The sequence below is a fragment of the Sinohyriopsis cumingii genome, chromosome 2 (assembly GCF_028554795.1).
Source record: "Sinohyriopsis cumingii isolate HCF-2022 chromosome 2, ASM2855479v2, whole genome shotgun sequence".
Classification (NCBI taxonomy): domain Eukaryota; kingdom Metazoa; phylum Mollusca; class Bivalvia; order Unionida; family Unionidae; genus Sinohyriopsis; species Sinohyriopsis cumingii.
The window spans coordinates 38,083,217-38,107,861 of NC_142962.1; the positions used below are offsets into that span (position 1 = coordinate 38,083,217).

Below are 24,645 nucleotides of genomic sequence, written 5' to 3' on the forward strand. Positions count from 1 at the left end.
CCACTTTAGTTATCAAAGCCCACACACACACACACACACACACACACACATACTTACACACACACAAAATGATACTTGAACTGTGCCAACTGAAAAAGTTCTCAACCAATCCACTATTTTCTAGAGTGACTTCAATTGAATCAGAGCATTTTGTCATGGCCACACAGTTTTAAAGACAGGTGCAGTTACCTTTGCAATGCCCCATGGCACCATCTCAAGCTGGTTTACCAGATAAGGCCTCCATTTTCTCAGCAGAAATTACAGGCATTCTTTGATCTTTGATTGACACTGAAACCTATAAATGTTATGGTATTATGAGATCGTTAACATTTTTGAAACTTTGTGAATTTTGGGGCCTAAAAGGGGCCTTATAGTACCTACCCCTAAGTCCAATATTTATCACTTGAGTCCAATATTTATCACTTGAAATTTTGATGCAATATTTTTTATAGGTTTCACTGTCAATCAAAGATCAAAGAATGCTTGCAATTTCTGCTGAGAAAATGGAGGCCTTATCTGGTAAATACCATGGTAAAAGATATATCAAAATTTGAAAACTTAAATTTCAATTAAATTTTAAAAATTATTTGATTTGACATCATAGGCACATGCTTGTGACATCACATTTGACTATAAAATGGCCATCCTGTGCTAAACTTTGAGCTGTACTTACTGTTTTTCCATACCAGAAACCTGTTTGATATATAATAAGAAACTAGTGCCACTTCATTAATCATATTGATAATAAATGTATCAAAATTGATATCCTCAGTTGATGAAATAATAAAACCATGCTATAATGCCTCACATGCTGTATAGTTTACAGCTATTGTACTCTCTCTCTCTCTCTCTCTCTCTCTCTCTCTCTCTCTCATAAAATTGAGCAAAATATATAAATTTTATGATTACTATAAGGAATATTTTTGGCAGAATTATTAATAATATAAACTAATCTTTTCCCCCAAATGATGCTTAAACAAAACAGCATTCATTGCTGACATTTTGAACATTTTTAGTTCATCTCTATGCACAGTATCAACATTTGACCCTTGTTAATATGCAAAAGTATATTCACTCCATACTTTTAAACAAAATGATCAACAAATTCAAAAATTGCCTTTTGTGAGGTGGTTTTGGCAAGAATACAACAGAAAGTCAGCACTAAACATGTTCATGTGCAATGCATTTTAAATGAAAACAAAATTAGGTGCCAGAGGTAATCAACCAAACCTAACAGAAATATATGCATCAATTCTGCATTGTTTCAAAACAAAAATCAAGTTTTATAAGTCTTCTCATGGACTGTTATGCATATTGCATTCAAATGCATAATTAGAATATGTATTTTTTGGCAATATGCGTGATAGGAGCTTTTTAAGGTACACATTTATAATCCATGAATATAGGTTCCACAGCAGTCCTGAATAGAAATCAACCACTTAGTAAAGGAAGAGGTAAGGGCATATTTGTCTGTATAAGTTTCATCTGGATCAAATGGCCAAAAATGACTCTTACAGTACCTTCTCTTTTACTCGAATGTTACTGATGCAGGTATCTAATTGCTGAAAATGGCTGCAAGTACTATTTGCAGTGGTGTCAAGTTTTTTTAATTAAATAATGGCCAGAATTCTGAGCTTGAACATCAAAGTGTTTTTTTAACCTCTTGGCCACTGATAACCAACACCAGATCTAATACCTAAATAATATACCGGGTATGTAGTTTCCACTATACAGGCACTGCATATAATATAATCATGTCTGAAAGGCCAAATTTTATAACCAGCCAGTTGCTAGTAAGGGTGTGTAGATTATGCTACATAATGAACCATGATTGAGCAAGTAGATGGAGCTTAGTTATGTAACTGTATCAAACAGGGTAAATAAAGGAAAATGATCGATCATTATTATGATGTACTGAGTAGTAGGCTAATTATTTTCCTTTTGTATAATAATAATAATAATAATAATAATAATATTAATAATATTAATAATAATAATAATAATAATAATAATAATATTAATAATAATAATATTAATATTAATAATAATAATAATAATATTAATGATAATAATAATAATAATAATAATAATAATAATATTAATAATAATAATAATATTAATAATAATAATAATAATAATAAGAAGAAGAAGAAGAAGATGAATAATAATAGTAATAATAAAAAATACTTTATTTTATGAGGATAGCTCAGTATATTATAGTTCTCCCCTGAGGTCCTCAGTTTGAACCAACTTTTGTAAATCAAGATAAAAATACATTTGGTATAAAATCACAAAAGTGTCTATGAAATGCATTTAACAGAATAAATTGGAGTGCATATATTTCAGTATTTACAATGAAAACTGCCTTTTGATGTTGTAGTCCAATGTATTGGATTTGAACAGATTTAGATTATCTAACTTTCTGGATGGTATGTCAGATGGTAAATGTAGGCCAATTCATGCTGCGATTTTTTGAAGTTTTTGGATTGTTGTAATATTAGTATCAATTGTATTTCCCCAAATTGTGCACCAGTAGTCCAAAAGAGGAGAATGAATGCAGTGAGTGGTAGAGAACATTTTATCCACTGTAAAAGGTAGATTCTTGAATTTACTACAGCACAGATGTGTTTTACATGCTTCCTCCAGTCTGGATTCATATGAACTTGAACTCCCAAAAGATTTTCTGTGCAAACATTTTCAGTTCTTTTGTTGGAGGTAATACAGTCCAAGATTTAGATTTCTGTTCACCAATAATCTTTGCTTAGTTCCAATCAGCAATGCTTTGCTATTTACAGGATTGTTGTTATCCAATGAGCACCAATATTCAACTTGACATAAATCTAAATCCAGTTTTTTGTTCAAAGTTATAAAGTTGGAATCAAACTTATGCATTTAGATCTGTTTTTGAAGGTTGAACATATAGGGGTAAGTCATTTATGACAGAATGAGTAATACAAGCCCTAAAATAAATCCTCGCGGAACTCCTTTGTTGATGAACGTCAGCTCTGATGTAATGTTATCAATAACAACTTGCTGGCTTCTGTCAGATAGGTGTGATTTGAGCCATGAGAGTGATAAGTGAGAACATTTGTTCTTTTCCATTTTCCATGCAAGTATATTATGATCAACTAAATGAGAGGCCTTCTTAAAGTCAAGGTATACAGTTCCAACCAATTCTCTGGTGTCCATTGCAAGCAACCATTCATCAATGAGTTTTGTTGGCAAGATACAGGAGTGGTTTCATCTAAAACCAGATTGGGATGGCTGAATTCAATGGTACTTAGACGAGTAAACATAGAGGTGTTTGGAAAATATTTATCTATGGTTGGCAGAATAGATGTTGGTCTATATAATTATCTAGATTTGATTTGGAACCCTTTTTATAAACAGGCAAGACCTTAGCAGCCTTCATTTGAGATGGGAATATTCCCTTAGCATTATATAGGTAAGAGATGGAGAAATAATATCAGCACATTCACATTAACAGATGGTTAATTAGGTGTTATCCTTCACCTGTTAGTCACTGTGACAGGTAGCTTCCTGTATGTATCAGTCAATCAGCTCATAATAAGGATTAGACGAAAACCCAATTCCAACTGCTGATATAGGAAAGGTGCAATTCTCTTCCTTTCTTAGTCTGGTCTTGGCTTCTAACCACTCCATTGTAATTTTAGATTAGACCACTGCATAGAATATCCCTGTTTGCGCAACCTCTTAAACATCCTGTAAAAATATGAGAAATAAAAAAGAAAATATCATTCTGGCTGTGAAAACTGATTTTGAATTTTTATTAATGATATCATTCATTTTTTATGTAAATGAGCTGTGTAATGAAGGATTTAACCAAATTGATCAATGTCCATATTTTTCTTTCCATATTTTTTCAGGTGTATATAAAGGCTTTACATAGGCGGCCAGATCCCAAAGTAGATGAGGAAGAGTGCTTATTAAAAGTATCCTTGCAGCCAATTAGACTTAATATTGATCAGGTAAGATGACTTCCCAATTCAGGGATGTGTCTGTCTGTATATCTGTTATCATGACAATTTTTCCTTTTCCTACATCTTTTTTAAATATGTTGTTGCACTAATTATTAAATAATTTAAGGTTCATTGTGCCAGAGTTAAAGCAGCATATAAAAAAGATAAGAAAAACTTCAAAAGATACCTGTCTCCTGACCTTAGAATACAGAAACAATCCTGACTATTAAGTTTTATAGTTGTTGTAGGGCTATATTGGCAAATATCTACTCAAGAAAAAATTTGAAAGTAGCTTTTTCAAAATTCTGTTGCCATAACAATCAGCAAGTGAAATTAACAGTGTTCTGATAAGGGCAATTTCAGCAGTATATAAATACTACTCCAGATTTTTTTTTATGATTATGTTTACAGAGAGGCTGGATTAGTTTGAGCATGAGAATGTTGCTACAGTGGTCCCCCTCATATACAGCCACCCCTTCTGCACTGGGAAAGTGGCCTTATAAGACAGGTGGCCTTTCCAGAGGGGTACTAAATTTTTGTGAGAGTTAGGCCTATATGTAATGTACATAGTAAGAAAGCTACATACTTCAAAGCATTAAATATCTTCATTTAATATCTTCATTTAAAAGTGGCATTAATTATTAAAGGGTTCTTCTTGTCTTAAGAATAGACTTATTTCAATTGAATATACATTAATAGTTCTTATTCTTGACATAAGCATGATATGCTAGCAGGTATTGTTGTCATGCACATTGCAAAACCATTCAAAAACATCATTTAAATCTTGGTACATACATAATTCTCTTTCCATTTGCTCCATTTTTCCACTGCTGCTGAATAATCTCCTTATCAGTGACAACATTGTTTATTTGAGTCTTTTCAGCATAAAATTGTTTTATTCTAGTCTTTTCTACATAAATATGTTCGGCAAGTCCCCTCCTCCCCACCCCCGATGTCAAGTAGAATAAATGACTTTCTCCTCAAATAATACGTCTCCATTTATGACATGTTAAAGTTTGGTATTGATTTTTATTCGGATGTTGCTAACTCAATGCAATTTGATTATCCAAACAAAACTTTGTAGAATGGATGAAATGCCTCCTTCAGAAAGGAAGTGATAAATGTATTGTCACATGATTTTTTGGTCTTTGTCTGGTACTCTGTTTTGTTCAAGGTTAATTTCTCTGTGTGTGTTAATCCACAAAATCTATATTTAGTGTATGCTGACCATGTTATGATCTTGACAATTACATCCGGTTGTAGTCATCAAAGAGAGGAAACGACAGATGTGTGAACCACCAAACTCTGTCACAACATTGTTGAGCCAATTTCCTGTAAACGTCAGCTTTTATAGATAATGATATAATATTAATCTTAGTGTTACATGTACTTTAGCCAACACTTCTTTCAGTAATGGAAACCTGACATTGAGAGACAGGTGTCAATGATAGATATAATCTGATTACATACTTACCATATGAATTAATTATTGGTTCTGGACACATTTGAAATAAAAACTGGCTGCTTGTGAGGGGAACATTTTACATTATTGTACTAATATGCTGACAGCTGGTCACATTTGAGGGGTGACTATTCTTGAGGGGTACTTTTGAACACAAACTTGTCGGTGCCAAGGGATTCTGGCTGTAAGAAGCGGGTGGCCACAGGTCGGGGCGGGGGGTGCCTTTAAGAGGGGGACCACTGTAAAACTCCCCTGACCATGAGTTCACTGAAAATTAAACACCAGATCTAAATACTGTTATGTACATTTGACTTAATTTATATTGGATTTAATTTAATTGTTTGTTTGTTAGTTTTAATTTTTTTTTATTCCATTACATGCTATTGTAATGTAACTTTATTTACTGGATTAGACATTTTCCAGAAAATCAGTTCAGTTCCATTTGAACTGTTTTTCATAGACAACTAATAATAGAAACTTTATATCTAATGCTGACCTAGTTCCTGACTTTGATTCAGAATCAGCAAGAGTTGAAGTAAAGTACTTTTTCTATGTTTTTTTTTTATTCTTTCCCAGATTAAAATTCGTTGGTTTTAGTCAAGACCATACTGGGAGTACATGATGTCCAGCATGTTAAAATCTTCTATGTTGTTCTAGAAGGATGATCATGTGACCCTCATATGGGAATCTGTTTTGCATCTTACATTACTGTATAACTGTTTTCTTTAGAGAATTTAGGCAATCGGGCTTTAAACCAAAAGGTTTTTTGTTGTGACCAGTAAGTTGAATTTTTAATTCTTTTTAAAATTATTAGGATTCCAAGAGATTATTTTCCCTGGAAATACTTGTGCTCTAAATTAATTCTTGGACAAGGACAGTTATTAAAATTTACACAGAATTCTAACACTGGAATATTATTTTCTGTGATTCAACAAAGAACTGTTGACACATCAGTATGATGCTGACCACATCATACATCATCACCTTCCATTTTGGATTTCATTGGGATTTTAACTCAGTTTGATTAGGACTCTTTATTACTTGGACTTCTACTTTTTAATTCTTGGATTATTCTTGGATTATTTTTGGATTTGATCCGTAAAACTAAGTTCTTTTTCTCATTTTTACATTGTTTTTCTAGGGAAATAAATTATTTGTTAAATTTTACAAAGCTTGCTGTCTTCACTCTTTTCTTGTTACGTTTAGTAAGAGCCTAAACGTAACAATACCCAAAAAATAGTTTTGGAATGCACTGAATTGAAGTTTCTATATTGATTTCAGCTGGCTAATCTTACAAGAAAATATATCTAGTGGTGGTTGGGCATGACTGTTAGGTAGCATGGAGAGGTAATGTGCAATAGTTATTGTCCTTTGCGTATATACATTTAATATAATCAGAAAAGAAAAAATTTCATTTTTTGAGGGGCTGGATTCAGGAGTTAGTATGGCTTATATTCCTGATGTTGATTTGATGAGATGAGTATTCTAATAGAAACATAATTTACTGAAAAAATTGCTTACTTTGCAGGACACACTGTTTTTCCTTCACCAGTTCTTTAAAGAATCATTTGGGAGGGGCTCTGGTGATTCAGAAAAGGCCCAGCATGGTGAGGGTGATTCCAGCCCCTCAGTTCCCAAGTCTGTTAGCTCAGATCCCCCACCTCCTCTGATGACTGTCAAGAAAAAGTCCCCTTCTCCACAGGAGAATGCCCCTGACATGTTGATGCATTTTGATGAGCTTCATCAAGATCAACAGGCCAGTTTTGGTAGTGCAAGTCAGTCAAGTCAGGAAAGTGATACCTTATCAAAGGAAACACTGCAGTCTGATCAACCAGTGTTTTTCAAGTAAGTTACATATCAGTCATGTGTTCAAAGTGCTGCTGAGTTTTTCTTTTGTTTTTGTCATCAAGAGTATTTAACCAATTTCCATATGACCCACCATATTAACTTGAATTACAAGTCTTTACAAGAGTCTCTTCAGGTGGACATTTGTTAAAATGTTATGCTTATTAACATTTGGTAATTTACAGAATTTGGTTAGAAATGGATAGATATGAGTTGCAGTTATAGACCTTGCATCAACAGTTAGAACAGACTGTAATAGATTTACCTTTTATAAAATGCACAAGTTATGTCAGTATGAAAATTGTATGTATATTTATGGTTTTTGTCACTGTAAACAGATTTGTAAGTCATTGAACAGCAGAACTTTATGTGTTGAATTTTGGAGTTTTTTTTTTTTTTTAAAGTGATAGCATATATACAGTGTTCCATATGGTAGTATTACACATGTGAAAATCTCAAGCATAGAGAACCTTTCTTTAAGTTCAAGAATTTTTAATGACACCATAACTTTGATAGCAGTTTCAATTTGTGCTGTGTAATATGACACCTTATTTAATTCTGTAAAATTCACTCTCGTATTGAAGAACATGAAGTTTTTAACTAAAATAAGAATAAATTGATTCCCCTTTATCAGTAATATTTCTCTTTATTCCCCTAGATCCTTTATTTTTTCTCCTGATGTACCAATTCGACTGGATTATCATGGAAAGTTTGATATGGAACGTGTAAGTACATTTACTCAAACATTGATTGGTCATCACAGCACAATAAGGCGTTGACAAGAAAAGCATCAATTTTGTGCATATTAGTCAAACTGATTGCAACTGAGCATCAATTAAAAAAATGAAAGTTTTATGAATCATAGGAACTTGCTTAACTATCTGATTTTAGTGGTCTCTGCTGAGCAAGTCATATAATTTTATTGCACAAATATTAAAATGCAGAATGTTTTAAGAATAGTTAATAAACTTGCACATTTTAGAATATGACACAAGAGAAAGTGCGAGGTGAATTGTGCTTATTTATGTAACACTCATCATATTGTAGCAAGAGCCACTCTGAGGAATTTACCATATATACTCACGTACAAGTCCAACTGCATGCGACACAGACAGTGATCTGCCATTGCATAATACACTGGCCAATCACAGTGATTGTTTGTTCTACTGATTACTCCTTAGAAACTGCATAGACCCAGACCTGTAGGTGCATTGTGCAATGGCAGATCTAGGTGTTTGCAGTTTGACTCACCTTGTAAGTGAGTATATGTGGTACCATACAACAGATATGTTTTATTTTGCTGCAAATGTTCTACTATATTTTTCATGTCTAGCTGTTCTACAGAAAATAGACCAATGCTTTAAATATTCATATCAGTTATTATTCACCTTAACCTAATCCCTTTAACCAAAGAATAAGCTAGTAAATATTAAACCATTATATTTGTGTGCAGTTTGCTAACAATTACGGTAGGCATCAATCATGATTATGACCTTTAAATGTATCCATTGTTAAGTACTTCAGATCAGAAAATAGTCCCCAAGCTATGTCCCCTTGTCTAATGGCACCAGTGTGGAGAAGAGTGGTGTCGTTTGGACACATTGTTATTTAAATTAAAGAATATTGTTTGCATAAAATATTTAATGTTTTCTTAAAAGCAAACAATACAGCCAAGATGGAACACAGGAAATATGTAAATATTAGAGTGTGGGATTCCACTCATGGTCAGAATGTGTACTGCATCATTAAATATCAGGTCTAATCAAAAGAATCCCTTGTTATAACCACATGAATCATTTGCTTTCTTTGAAAAAAATAACTCGATATATATATATATATATATATATATATATATATATATATATATATATATATATATATATATATATATATTGGATAATTTTGGCCAGGAATGTTTGTTCCATGCTTTAATGAATTTATTATTATGTTATAAAAGATATAAGAATTGCCATGATTTCTGTCATCATTTACAGGGAACACTGGCTGGGCTAGGTGGACTAGTGAGTCTAAACAGATCTGAACTGAAACTTAAAAAGCTGCATCATAAACATGGGTAACCAGCCTGCAGAATATATTCCATACATTTTATATAGATTTCCAAATTTTAACACAGATGACAAATTATGCTTTGATATAAAATTTTAAAATATTTAATTATGACCTGGTAAATAAATACACATATTATTGGTGTAATTATTTATATTAACATTAACTCGTGCACATATTATTCAGATGGGAAGATTATAGATCTCTTCTTATGCCCCAGTTTCTTGCAGCAGGGAAATTTTCATTTGATCCTGTCTGTCCATCTTTATATCTGTATATGTTTCATAAGAAGCTCATCAACAGTGCTGTGCTAAAAGCAGTTTTCACAAATGAAATTTGGCTGGCACATTATGCAATTATATGTTGGTAACTTGATTAGATTTTCAGACTGTTTCCTCTTTTTCTCATTGAACCATTGCATGATGCTGATGCTTTAATGAACTAGATGTGGAGGTCAAGTCTCAATCATAGCACATAAACAACAGTGTGGAAGTCAGTCATGTCTCAATCATAGCACATACACAACATTGTGGAAGTCATTCAGGTCACACTCTTAGTACATAAACAGCAGTGTGGAAGTTATTATTATACAATCATAGCACATAAACAGCAGTATGGAAGTCATTCAAGTCACAATCGTAGTACTTAAACAGCATTGTGGAAGTCATTCAGGTCTCAATCTTAGCAGATAAACAACATTGTGGAAGTCATTCAAGTCACAATCATAGCACTCAAAGATCATTGGAAAGTCATTCAAGTCACAATCATAGCACATAAACAGCATTGTGGAAGTCATTCAAGTCTCAATCATAGCACTCAAAGATCATTGAAAAGTCATTCAAGTCACAATCGTAGCACATAAACAACATTGTGGAAGTCATTCAAGTCTCAATCATAACGCATAAACAATATTGTGGAAGTCATTCAAGTCACAATCATAATACTCAAAGATCATTGGAAAGTCATTCAAGTCACAATCATAGCACATAAACAGCATTGTGGAAGTCATTCAAGTCTCAATCATAGCACTCAAAGATCATTGAAAAGTCATTCAAGTCACAATTGTAGCACAAAAACAACATTGTGGAAGTCATTAAAGTCACAATCATTGCACATAAACAACATTGTGGAAGTCATTCAGGTCTCAATCATAGCACTCAAAGATCATTGAAAAGTCATTCAAGTCACAATCATAGCACATAAACAACATTGTGGAAATCATTCAAGCTACAATCATAGCAGATAACATTGTAGAAGTCATTCTAGTCACAATATTAGTACATAAACAATATTGTGGAAGTCATTCAAGTCACAATCGTAGCAGATAACATTGTGGAAGTCATTCTAGTCACAATATTAGTACATAAACAACATTGTTGAAGTCATTTAAGTCACAATCATAGTACTTAACATTGTGGAAGTCATTCATGTCTCAACCTTAATACATAAACAACATTATGGAAGTCATTCAAGTCACAATCTTAGTACATAATATTGTGAAAGCCTTGAAAGTCACAATTGTAGCACAGTTCACGGGTAAAAGAGTGGCTTGTAGAACCTTTGTATTTTAAGTGAAAATGTTTGCTTTGAAGAAAGTTAAAGTACATTTGGCATTCTTTGTGTATTTAATACATTCCACATTTCAGGTTGCTAGGAGTAGATAAAGTTGTGGCCTATGCCCTCAATGAATGGCTTACAGACATCAAGGTGAATCAGCTACCCAGCATTCTAGGAGGGGTGGGACCAATGCACTCATTTGTGCAGCTAGGTAATAAGAACAGTATCATCTGTACAAATGTTTTCAGTACTTTTTATGTTAATGTATCCCTGATATTTATGTCCCAATCATAGATGTATACCAATGCCGAGTTTCACATATTGACCTTTTATATTTTCTCTTGTTTTATTTGCATTTATTTGAAAGGGTTTATATTATAATTTAATTGGTTAAATGTAGTTTAAGTAATACACAGTGCATCCTTCTCTGGCTCCTTGCTGGGCCCCTCTTTGTCTACTATGGTTCTCTGCCCAGACATGATGTCATTGCAGCCAATATATGTTAATAAGCTAATAACTAAATTTAGATACGTTGTCATGTTGAACCAGTCAGATGACTGAGTTGAAGCATGTGATTAAACACTGTCATTTAGGCGTCATTCATATAACTGATACATCTGTAGAGATGCATTCCGTTCAGTGCGGATGCTGCATTTAATTTTTAACATTATTTGCGGAAAGAACCACCCGCCTCCCCTCCTTCCACCATCTTGTTCATTTGGGACATTTCTTGCATAGCGTACCGTTCCAGCTCTGTTCTAGGGGCCCTTTATCAAATTGGCTAATGTTATTGCCATTGCTAAGTTTCATGCATTTACAGCTTTGCTTTTGACCCCGTATTTGTGTCAGTACTTAAATGTACTCAACTATTATGCCCACATACTTCAGACTCGCTTCCTACGGTTCATGTATGGAGTATTGGCAGATGTTTGTTATCATAGCAATCCTCAGGATCAGACTTATCAAGTTTCGGTTATCAGTGTCCCTATATACCTCGTAGCAGCCCCTTGCGGCTCCACATAAGGTGTCAGACACTCTGCACAACCCTACAAACTCAACTGAGTCTCTCTTCCTGAGGTATTCCTATAGAAACAATTCAGGGGCCATTGCCAAGTTTCAAGCATTCACAACTTTGCTTTTGACCCCCAATTTGTGTCAATACTCAAATGTACTCAACTATTATGATCATATGCTTCATACCCGCTTCTTATGGTGCATGTATGGAGTATCGGCTGATGTTTGTTATCATAGCAATCCTCAGGATCAGACTTATCAAGTTTCGGTTATCAGTGTCCCTATATACCTCATATGAGCCCCTTGCGGCTCCACATACAGGTGTCAGACACTCTTCACAACCCTACAAACTCCTCCAAGTCTCTCTTCCTGAGGTATTCCTAAAGAAACAATTCAGAGCTCGGCTGGTGCAGTGTGCTGTGACAGGATTTGCCCCCATTATGCCAAAGGTTATTTATATTTACAATAAAGTTTATATTGAACCTATGTATTGTGTGTTATTTAAACATATATATATATGCATCTTCTGTATAAACAACCATATTTGTCATTGTGTCACACTTGCTAAAAATGTCTGAATTCACTATAATTCCAAATTATTGTTACAGTCCAAGAATACCATGGATGAATACTCTGTATTTCTGGGAATAATAATTTGAATAAATAATTCCACTCAAAATGAAATACTGAACACAACAATAAGACTTTCTGCTTAAGATTTTAATGCAAGAATGAGTAATTTCTCAAGTAAACAAGATTATATAAAAAGCTAAGACGCAAAACTAGAAACATGATGAGTGTCAGAGGTTCATTCTAGAATATTCTAAGTTGTCGACAAGATAAGGTCTGTTGTTAAAATTATGATAGAGAACAAAAGGAAACATCCAGTGGTTTATCATGGGGGAATTCTAATGTCCTAGAGTCAGATTAAGATAAACATGTTTACTTCCATTGATAAGGATACTAATATTTAATCCACAGTCATAGAGAAATATCTAGCTATATATTCTGTTGTTTATAAATCAATGCCCCAAGTCAACTACAACATGAACTTGATTGTAGACAAGGTCAGGTCAAAAATACAATTATACATAACATATAATCATGGAGAAAAAAATAAATGATACAAATTAAATATACATAACAGTATGTCTGTAGTACATAGTACAGACCCTGGGACAATCATTCATACATAAGCATTTGACAACTCCACAAGACAAACTTTCACATGTCTTTTTCTGTGTGCTTTGTGGCAAGTACAGTTGGGAAAACATGAGGACCGCACATCTGCTTGGGATAATTATGTGTACATTATGTCCAATGTCCAGCATGAACATGGAGAGTTAGCAAAGGGAATTTTAGCTTATTTGTCAGTCATGTCAGGCAAATACAGCAAATTTAGGATGTCTTATATGTATATGTTTTTGAAATATTGACACAATAAACTACTTCTCACCTTTTAATAACATGTCCTTAAAATGTAAAATTAGATTCTCCAATATTCTTATATGCATGTTATACATGGACTTTGCTCTTATCCCCTCTAGTGACTGTCACTTTTATCCATTCACCACTCATGTTGGCAGGGGACATTGTGTTTTGCCTGTTACTACCGGTGTTGGCAGGGGATATTACATTTTGTCTGTTCATTTGTTTACACATTCATTCATATCTTTGTTAGTTGTTCATTAAGCTGCACTATCTTCGACCTTATTTAACCTGTACTCAATAAAGTTAAAACATGGATGGAACTCAATAATGGCTACCCAACCATGTAAAAACTTGGCCACTGTGACTCATTGGTCATGCTTGAATGACTTTTGTGTCAGCCATTTATTTGTTATGTCAGAATCTTGTACCTTATTTCACTTACACGCGTATAACTTGATATATGGATATATTGCAATGAGGGTAACTCAACCTTACCAGATTTAGGTTAATGTGGCCTAATTGCAAACTTGAGTGGCTTATGTAAGCTTTTTGTTTATTACACCCTCAACATCTTGGGCCCTTTTTCACCAACACTCATGAAAGTTGGAATATGGATGCATCATGACACAAGTGCTAACTCATCCATAAAAAGAGTAAATCACTGTGACATAATTTGTATGCTGGAGTAACACATTTCCAGCTATTTATTTATTGTTGCACCCTAAGTATCTTAAAACCAATTTTTACCTACACTCTTGAAAATTAGAATGTGGATGCAGTTCATGGAGATTCAAACCCTATACAAGCTAGGTAGCATGGACCTAATTCACACATTTGAGCAACTTTAATATTTTCAGCTATTTGAATATGTTTGTTAATATTTCACCAACACTCACAAAAATTGGTATGTGGATGCATCTCAACAAGAGTAACACAGTCATATGAAAGAATGTCACTGTTACCTAATTTGCATGCTTGAGTGACGTGCATATTTTCAACCATTCATTTGCTGCACCCTCAGTATCTTAATTAGAATAATTCCTGTAATGCCATTTTTGACTTGCAGCTGGTTTTATAGTGTTTATCAGTTGAGACTGTATTACAGATTCTTCTCCATCATAGGGGTAGAGGTGGGAAAGCAGGAGAGGTGGGAGTAAATTAACATGAGCAAATTTCAGCATTTAAATGGTTAAATTATCTCAGTCAGAAAGATTGAGGTGAAGTAAATCAGTTAGTAAAGCACCAGGCTTGTAATCTAAGGGTTGCAGATTCAGTAGCCACCCCAGCCAGTCCTGGTCAGCTGCTTTGGTGTGTCCTTGAGAAAGGCACATAGCTTCTGTTTCCATGGTGTGATATAGCCAATAATGTATTTATACTGCTGTTAAAAGCAGCAAGAGCAACTCGGTTTAAAAAGTAATTTTTTAGCTAATGACAATACTGATTTACTCTCTTTTGGTGTTCTTGTCATGAATATTATTAGAAATATAATATTATTTGTGGCCATCCACATATAAATTCTTTCTTTCTTGTCCTTCTTCCATCCTTTTATTTCAAAATCATGCAGGTGTAACTTTTCTAGGATTGTATCAAAATGTGATTGACGATATGATTAAGATCTATATATATGTGCTAACTATTAATGTAAACCTTATGAACTGACAATTTTATTTTCTTAGAATTAAGCAACCAATCAAAAATTGCTAATGGTGTTAGCATGCAAGTCTTAGACACATTCTAGATTTAAATACAGTATTCAGAAGTTAAGCTTATAGGTTAGACCTTACACTTACCTTAACTTTGTATAATTTGTGCAGCTCAGGGTTTTCGGGATTTGTTTTGGCTGCCCGTGGAGCAGTACAGAAAGGATGGTCGGATCATGAGAGGAATCCAGCGAGGAGCCAGCTCCTTCTCCACCTCAACTGCCATGTCTGTCATTGAACTCACCAACAGGGTTGTACAGGGAGTTCAGGTGAGTTTTGTCTTTTGATGCCTCCACTTCTTGCAACAGTATATATTAACAAAAACCATCATATGAAATGAAATATGCCACAATACATAATCCCTTAAAATCCAGTGCAAGGCTTGTCAGTGACAGTTTCATGTACAAGTGTCCTGGTCATTTTAAAGAAAATGGATAATCAGATTTACAGTAGACTAATGTGTGCAAAAGAAGTTTAGTGTTTGTAGTGAAAAGCAAATATTTTTATGAAAAAATGCTTCTCGGAACAGTCAACAATTATTTTATATAAAAAGGCATAATTTTAGATTGTGGGACCAAGACCCATTTTGTGATGCAGTTTCATGTTGCAGACAGTTAATCAATGTCATCTTTGGGAAGTGCTTGACATATACTGCCTATTAATACTGTATTATGTTGAATAGATGAACCTGCCATAATAAATGCATCTTGTCCCCAATTTTAAAATGCAAGAAAAAGAGTATCTTTTACTTCCATACCTCAAGAGAAGTTCAATCAATGTATACTAATCTGATCACCAGAAAGGTCATTTTCAATTTCAGCCATGTAGGTTTTGCTGTGCTATGTCACATGGCCTTTTGTAATTGTACCCATTGAACATATATGTAAGTGGGTCAGCACCATCAATACTGTCTTTCCATAGTCAGGGGGATGTTTTATTTTGTCCTGAATGATTACGTGTTGGAGAGCAAATATTTCAGCTACTTGGGTCTTACACTGAAGGACACTTGTCACCTATTTATATGTAGTAGGTACACCTCTTTTGAGCAGAATGTAGTATCCTGAGTATGCATTTTGATGTCCTGACAATTGTTCCATATTCCAGTGGGTTGCTGAATTGACCTTTGACATGGTGTCACCTGGACCCAGAGGTAGGATGAGATTCAGTCCCAAGCAGCCCTCAGATCTGAGAGAAGGGGTCTCTAATGCGTACATTGTCATCAGAGAGGTAAGATTTACCAGCATCATTCAGAAAGAAACTTGAGGAACATAATCATTACTGTTGAACCTTACTACAATGAAAGCTTGCAAGTTCAGTAAATGTTGAAGAAACAGATACAGGGAACCCTGCTATAAAACACTTCATTGGAATAAGAATTCAGTTTTAAAAAAAGTCACTGTGTACCTCTCAAACATTTATACCCTCATTCCCAGTTAATCTGATTTTTAGTTACTACAAAATTTTATTGCCAAAGTAAATGAGTTATATTTATTAATCTCCTTAGGTGTGTTGTGTTCTAAGACAGAAAAAATGTTTACACACTTTGTTTTTCTTTTATCGAATGATTTCAAACAGTGTTGAATGTCATGTAAAAAAAAGGATAGACAGTACAAGATACATATGATGGTTCAGTGTATATATGTATATATAGAGCTTGTACCAAAATATGACGACATAATATCACAACAAAAGTAAACAAATATGGTCAAATATGGAATGTTTTAAGGAAATTACATAATAATTATTTTACAAATATAGAACTTTTGTTATCTCTTTATCAGTGTTTATGCATTGAAGTCGTGCTGATAATTAAAGTGATAAAAAAAAGATAAATGTATATAGTACATATAGGTATGGAGATGAGGAAAAAAGTGTTATCATGCAATATATAGCTAGAATGGTAAAGACAGACATAAACATGTATATAGATAAAAGAATTATAGATATGGGTTTTGGAAATAACATTATTTGAGAGAGAGAGAGAGAAAGAAAAAATGAGAGATGGTTAGTTAAAAGACCTTGAACTGGAAAATTGATTAACTATGAGCAGAATCGTGTTAAGTACATTTTTTAAATAATGATCCATTAGATCTGTAATAGGCCTGAGGGCTCTAAAGCTGTAATATGATGGATAGGGAGGATGGTTTTTCTATGTCACAAGTTTAACATGTCAATGAATATATATATATATAAACTGCTGAAAGAATGAGTTTGAACATTGTAATGTATTAGAAATGTATAGATTGCGACTTACCTTGATATCTCTATTAAACCGTTCATGTTGTATGCCAAGTGTGATTGCCGATCATGTGGTAACAAATGTCATCGAGTTCAACCGTGCACACCATTAAATACTCACAAAATCTTCTGGAATCTTATTTTACATGAATTTGTCACACCCAGAAATATGTTTATCATATTTAAATTCCCATCCAAATCATCATTTCAATAGCCCTAATCTCAATGACTCCAACAGCTGACATTATGAGTATATGTCTGCAGGCAAGATGGTCAACACTAAATCACATGACCAGTTCCACACAGTAAATTTGTCAGGTTCACATTTTTGATTAAGTTTCACTTGTTGATTGTAAATGCTGGCCTTCTTTTATACACGTATAAGTATGTTTTTAATATTTAATAGTGTATTCTTCATTTTTATGCTGGTCAATATATTTTCAATGTTATAAGCGTTTCTTGGTAGTTGTGTACGTTTGACAGATGCAACATAATAATGTTTATATATTTGCTAATGACAGAGTGTAAACGGACAAGTGATGATAGTTAAATTGTATATTAACCCTCAGTTTGTGTCACTGGTCGTAGAGTATCTGTTCAGCACCATAAGACCTGTTCTGCATCCCTAATAAGCACTGATTGGTTAAGTTTACATCACATGACTATTTTCCAAAGAGTATTAAATAGGAGTGAAATTCGAAATTCAGCAGATAGCTGTCAACATTAGCACCTCAATCAACATCTATTCACCCAAAAAAAGATAACTGTACTAAGATAATTAAAATTGCAAATTTATTGAAAGACATTAAGAAGCTCATAGATACTTATATAAAAAAAACAAGTGTACAAATTTTAATTTCTTTATTCTCAGAAACAGACTGGAATTACATATATGTAGTACAACAATAGGAATCAAATCAATTAAGCAAATTCAATTCACTGTTATTCATTCAAGCTCAATATAAAAGAAATATTGTGCCACATAAATAAGCAGCTATCTCCCGCCACACTAAGAAATTAGGGCTAACTTTCAAAATACTTACTCTGTGGGTCATCTATTTTTTGCTGAATAATTATATTAAGGTTATGAAGACCAGCATATTATAACATTTTTGTATTGTGACTGCTCCGGTGGCCTAGTGGTTAGAGCGTCCACCTCGGATGCAGGAGTTCGTGGGTTTGATCCCCGACTGAGTCAAACCAAAGACTTACAAAAATGGTACTAAAAGCTGCCTTGCTTGGCACTCAGCATTAAGAGGTTAGTGTTAGGACTGGTCGGCCTGGTGTCAGAATAATGTTACTGGGTGGGACATCATGCTACATGTCTGCGGCATGATGCCCCAGTGCTAGACATCACCATAAACTGCCACATTGCAGACATCGTAGTGATATGACTGGAAAATTGTTAAAGCTACGTTAAAAATCCAAATCACACACACACATTTGTGTATTGCATATGTCACACGTAATCAAACAAATACATTCATGTTTAAGTTATATTTCTTTTATTAAGCATCTTCTCACAATTTCGTAGTCAAAAATAAAAAGGTCCTGATTTTGAGCATTTCTTTAAATTTATTGTTACGTTTACACAAGTCAGCCCATACCCCCCCCAGTCTGTTACAGATCATAACATTTTTCTTTATTTATTTTTTTTTTACTTAAAGTTCTCATGCAGATTTTACATCTCATAACATGGTATTCCAGTATCAATGAATCCGCTCCTTGTCCTTTCTGTGGGAAGTGTTGTGTCAAGTCATATCTGCTTTTGCTTCAACATGAGACCTTGAAGATGGTGATATGCCTCAAAACAATCTTTAACAAGCCAGTTTTTTGAGAATAATTTGAGAACACTTTTTTTATTCCCTTTAATTATATGCCAAGGAGTAAATATGTATTGGTCTCCTGTAATTATCTTATAAGAAACAGCTGACAATAAGGATCACTTCAGAATGTTAAATTTTGGTTACATCAGTTGTGCTTTTAATGAAATCCAGGTAGCTATCAGCAAATAGTTCTACTTGGACATCCAATACAGCCACCACAGCAGCCATCTTTAAAATATTGTTATTGCTTTTCACCTGAATATCATAATTGGATTTTCCCTGAAAGAATTCTTATGATGTCTGATTGGTCCTAAAAGAAAATGATTCCAATCTCGCATGCATTATGGCCAGCATAGCATCCATCATGGAAAATATGTTATTCCTACTACTCTTGAACAGAAAGTCATATTGGCATTGGTCTGATTTCTAGTTGGTGCTCAGTGAAAATAGTGCCGTCCAGACTTAATTTCAGCCACCATAGAGCTCATCTTAAGATCTCTTTATAATATTCCACGTGAATGGATTTTCATCAAAACAGGTTTTCACTAAAAGGCTTTTTATGATGTTTAGTAGATCGTAAAGAAAATGGTGTCAATCTGACATACAATATTACCATCAAAAATCAAGTTATTGCTGCTACTTCTGATTGGAAAGTTGCATCAGCATAGGTTTTTCACTGAAAGATTTCTTATGACGTCATGTTGGGTTTAAATATAAATTGTACCAGTCGAACTTCTAATATGACCACCTCATTGGCCTTGTTCAAAATCTTATTGCTATTCCCTGATGATAAGTCATATTGAAAATGGATTTTCACCAGAAGACCTCTTATGATGTCGAGTTGATACTGCATGATAATGGTGCTGATCTCATATTCATTATGGCCATCTTGAAAGTCGTGTTGGTGCTTCTTCTTCGAAATGGAAAGTAACAATGATATGGGTTTTCATCTGAAGAATAATTGGCACTAAATAAAAATTATGCGGATCTGACATCCAGAAAGGTCAGCATGGTGTCCATATTGAAAATCTTGTTAGTGCAGCTCTTCCAAAAGTTATGGTCATATCAGCATAGGTTTATCACCATAAGACTTATTAAAATTTCTAGTTGGTCCTAAATGAAAATGGTTCACCACTGACATTCAGTATGGCTACTACAACAACCATATTGAAAATCATGTCATTAATACTCTTGAATTGATGGTCATATTGGCATGGAATTTTCACCAAAGTTCTTCTAATGGTGTCTAGTTTTCCCTGAATGAAAATGCTGCCAATCTTACATCCTGTAAGGCTATCACAGCAGCTTATTTGAAAATCTTGATGCTGAAGAATGTCAGAATATCAGAGATGGTTTAAACACTCAGTGCTTAAAAAGTGCTTAAAAAGAAGAAATAGTCTTATCTTGAAATGCCCAAAGTTCTTTTCAGACAATAGAACATCTGTCTCGGGGGGGGGGGGGGGGGGGGGGGGGTTCTTCCTTTGCATGCTAACTGAAATTTGATATTCAAGGTAAAATTGTTAGCTGTTAGTCAGAACAAATTATTCTTACTCTCACATTTTTTGCATGAACCTTAACATGTCTGCCTTTGGTTTTTCAAAATTTGTTTCTGATTTAGTTGCTGAAATGAATTGGTTTGTTCCACTTGTGTGCTTTATCTATGCAACTTAGGCTAATGGGCTTTACAATGCAGTGCTAAAACCACTATCAAACACAAAATCATGTTAGGTATTATCATTCATTTAAATAGACTGCACACATGGCTTAGCTAGTTGCTCCAGAAAGAAATTAGGTGCCAGTCTTAACTCAAATATAGCTGTTACAATGAACATATTGAAAATCCTGTCATGGATCACCATATCAACATTGTGTTTCATCACAAGACATCATATGATGTGAGTTGGTACTAAATGAAACTTATGCCAGTCTTAATTCAGTATGGCCACCATGGCAGCCATCAATGAAATCATGTTTTTGCTGCTTCTCTCAAATGAAATGTGTCAGTATTGGATTTTAACCAGAGAACCAACTATGATATCACATTAATCCTGAATGAAAATGGTGTTTTATTTTAAACTATAAAGTTGGTTGAAAACTATTTTCAGGGATTCAGTGAAACAGCCCAGAACTTTGTAGATGCAGCAAGTAAAGAGCATGATCACAAGGGCATGATGGGAGCAGTCGGTGGAGTCCTGAGACAAATCCCACCCACTATAGTTCAACCAGTGATTATTGGAACAAGAGCAACATCCAATATACTGGGTGGAATAAGAAGTCAGATAAGACCAGATGCTCACAAAGAAGAAGAGGATAAATGGAAAGAAGAGACCAATGACTAATATGTTTGATAAAGCAAAGACAAGATGAGAAAAAGGAATGGTTGTTTCATTCCACCGTTGAAAATTTTAAATTCATTGTTATTGTTGTGAGATTAAACTGTATGGTAATATTGCTTGATAATGAAATTCAGGAAGTTAGTAACACATTAAGATTTATGTGTTGTGCCTATATGTTGCATTCAATACTAGTGTCATAATAATATGATACAATATACACTTATTCAAACTGTGAACAACAAAGACCCTGATCTGCCATTGCATAATGTGCTGGCAGATCATTGCCTATGTTGTTTGTTCTACTTATTACTCCTTAGAAACCGCATAGGCCTAAGTCTGACAGATCCAGATCTGATGGTGCATTATGCAATGGCAGATCTGGGTCTATGCAGTTTGTAGTAGGACCCAACTTAAAATTGAGTACCATTATGACCTGCATATCTGATCCTTCAAACATTATTTGCCTGAAAATGCATGATCATAAACCTGTATACCAATAATTTTGCAAATTAGATTTGTTTGATGCCATGTCTAAATAAGCCATGGTAATGGCCTAAATCATATGTCAATAAATTGACTTAAAGGCTTTTTAAATGTACAGAAACTGGTAGACTTTCTTCTTGCTTTGTGTAGAAGTTTGTAGAGCACCTGTAAATGCTACTGTATTTTGGAATCACGTGGTTTTTACACAGCAAAAACTGCAATATGATCAAGATTTAGAAATGCTGGATTACAAGTGCATTATATTCAGTTTTGCTCAGCAAAAATTGGGGTTTTTACATTAGTGTTATATATATATATATATATATATATATATATATATATATATATATATATATATATATATATATATATGTATGCTGTATAAATGTTATACCACAAGATGTATACATTTTAATGAAAAATGTATACGAGTGGTATATCACTGATACAGCATACATACTATACATATATATTTTATTTATATCACATACAAATACACATATTCGCACTTCAAATGGAGTTACGATATGCTCGGGGCAACTGTATATTGACCTAGTGAATGAACTCACATCCCTATGAGTGTGTCCACTACAAAATGTAGTTCTACGATTTTTCTTGTTGTTAACAATCACATATACAAATTGATAAATTGATTGTTTTTTCTTGAGTTTCTATTCCTATTCAGATTTATTAAATCAATATAAGACACACTCATGATTTAAACATGAAATATGGTTTTTATGAAGAAAGTAGTGCACTACAAACATGGTTAGCCTCCTGTACACTGAACCTGAACTGTCAGGCTTTTACGTACTGGCATATAGAAATTAGCATGGAATAAAAACTAAGCAAAATGACAAACCAACAAAAGGTAATTAAAATATTTTAGTATATTGAAAGTTCATCTAAGTCATTATTCTGCTTTAATTAACATTTCTAAAGACTACAATTCTTTCTCTCTCTCTTTTCTCCTTTGGATGGTTTGACAAAATTTTACCATCATTCATAGGTCCAGAGTCATTGTCATATGACACAATGCTTGTATTTTCATGGATTTTTGCCAGTATCTAGCCACGTTAATAGTGGGGGGGGGGCGCCAGGGGTGACCATTTGGATATTTTTATATTTAATAATTCATTTATAGAACATATAATAGGTTTAAGAAACAACAACTACAAAGCATTAAGTACGCCAAAATATGTGTGCCTTGTAACTGACAAATTTAACATATAGGCCTAGTTTCAACTGGTATTGCAACTATGTATCATTGATATTATGAACACTGTAGATAGATCCCAAGGAAAGCATAAACATACCATTACAATGAACCAGATTACTGTAGGTTACTTGGTACAAGTTCAGTTTTAATGTTTTCATCCAGCGTAATGTTTTTTTGTGCTTATTTTGTCCCGTACTCATGAGAGGGAAGAGGGTAATGGAAAAAAGAAAGGATTTTGATGAAATTATGTACCATTTTAATTTCATTTAGAAAGGAGGGACTATTAATACTTTTGATCATTATTTTCATGTGTCATTTATGATTAGTGAATGAGTAGAAATTCATCATTGATCTTTAGGCCTGCAGTTGAAAGAATGTTTATATATTCATATTATTGCACCATGGGTGGATCACAATTTGATATACCAATAGTATTAGTATATCAATTTGCTTTATACCAACACTTGAAATGCCATGTTATTTTTAATGTAAGTGGTATATACATATATAAATATATATATACCAAAATATGGTAATAGATCTATCCATTAAGTTAATCATATACCTATAGCAGGTTCACATAGAGTTTGAAAAATCACTTGCCCAACTAAAAATGGTAAGTGAAAATTTCTGACTAATTGTTTAATGAAATGAATATTCTGTGAGGACAACTTTGTTCCTTAAAGACTGAAAGACACCTTTCTACCACAAGTTTGTTTTCCATTTGTTTTGATCTAGCTCTTACAAGTGCTTAGTCTCACTCACTCCTCTTCAGTACTGATAAATGCTTACCAGACTGCTCTCAATTTGTAATTACCTATAACTGCTGTTACTAGGTTTACAAAATAAATTCTGAAAAACAGCCTTTCACATGATCAAATTTAAGTCATTAACATTGTAAACTTTTATATTTTTATGATAACTTGTTGAGTAAGAGCTAATTCATACAGTAAATTGTACTTACCTCAATGGGCAAGTGGATAATTACAAATTTTAGAGACTTTCCAGCCCCAGATTTGTGTCAAGGAGAAATAGATATAATTGTACAGAAGATGCAAAGATATCATTGTTTATGAGGTCATAGTACACAGCATAAATACACCCATGATCTTCAAGGGACAAGGGAGCTAATGTAAATCCCAGATTGGCTGGTAGAAAGATTGGTAAGGGTCAGTTTTAAAGGAAATATAATTCATTTTGGGATATTAAGATGAGAATCAATTGTAGTCATGTTGGAGTTAACATCAGGCATGCTGTTGCCAAATGACTGCATTTATTGCAAAGTGTTATTATTGGAGACTAAGGATGTGTGTTTGTCATGTGCAGTCCTGCGGAATCAACAAAGTCCAGTAATAAACCCATTTCTACATTTGGAAGATTTTAATTGCTTCAGGTTACCACCCCCACCCCATGGCACACACACATGCACATTCAGTTTTTTTTGTACTGTACACTTATTCATACTACTCATCATTTTTATACGGAAC

At 33.7% G+C, this 24,645-nt stretch overlaps 1 protein-coding gene across 1 annotated transcript in view; it reads left to right on the top strand.

Moving 5' to 3' along the window:
• LOC149804667 (autophagy-related protein 2 homolog B-like) overlaps positions 1-22,223 on the top strand; it is a 206,742-nt gene extending 184,519 nt beyond the window's left edge. Inside the window, exons 30-37 of the mRNA XM_089933186.1 lie at positions 3,888-3,989; positions 6,971-7,287; positions 7,946-8,012; positions 9,282-9,361; positions 11,001-11,122; positions 15,171-15,325; positions 16,161-16,283; positions 21,226-22,223. Of these exons, the coding sequence (XP_089789312.1) occupies positions 3,888-3,989; positions 6,971-7,287; positions 7,946-8,012; positions 9,282-9,361; positions 11,001-11,122; positions 15,171-15,325; positions 16,161-16,283; positions 21,226-21,459 (1,200 nt within the window). The 3' untranslated portion in view covers positions 21,460-22,223. The remainder of the gene's footprint in view (positions 1-3,887; positions 3,990-6,970; positions 7,288-7,945; positions 8,013-9,281; positions 9,362-11,000; positions 11,123-15,170; positions 15,326-16,160; positions 16,284-21,225) is intronic.
• Positions 22,224-24,645: the final 2,422 nt, after the last annotated feature.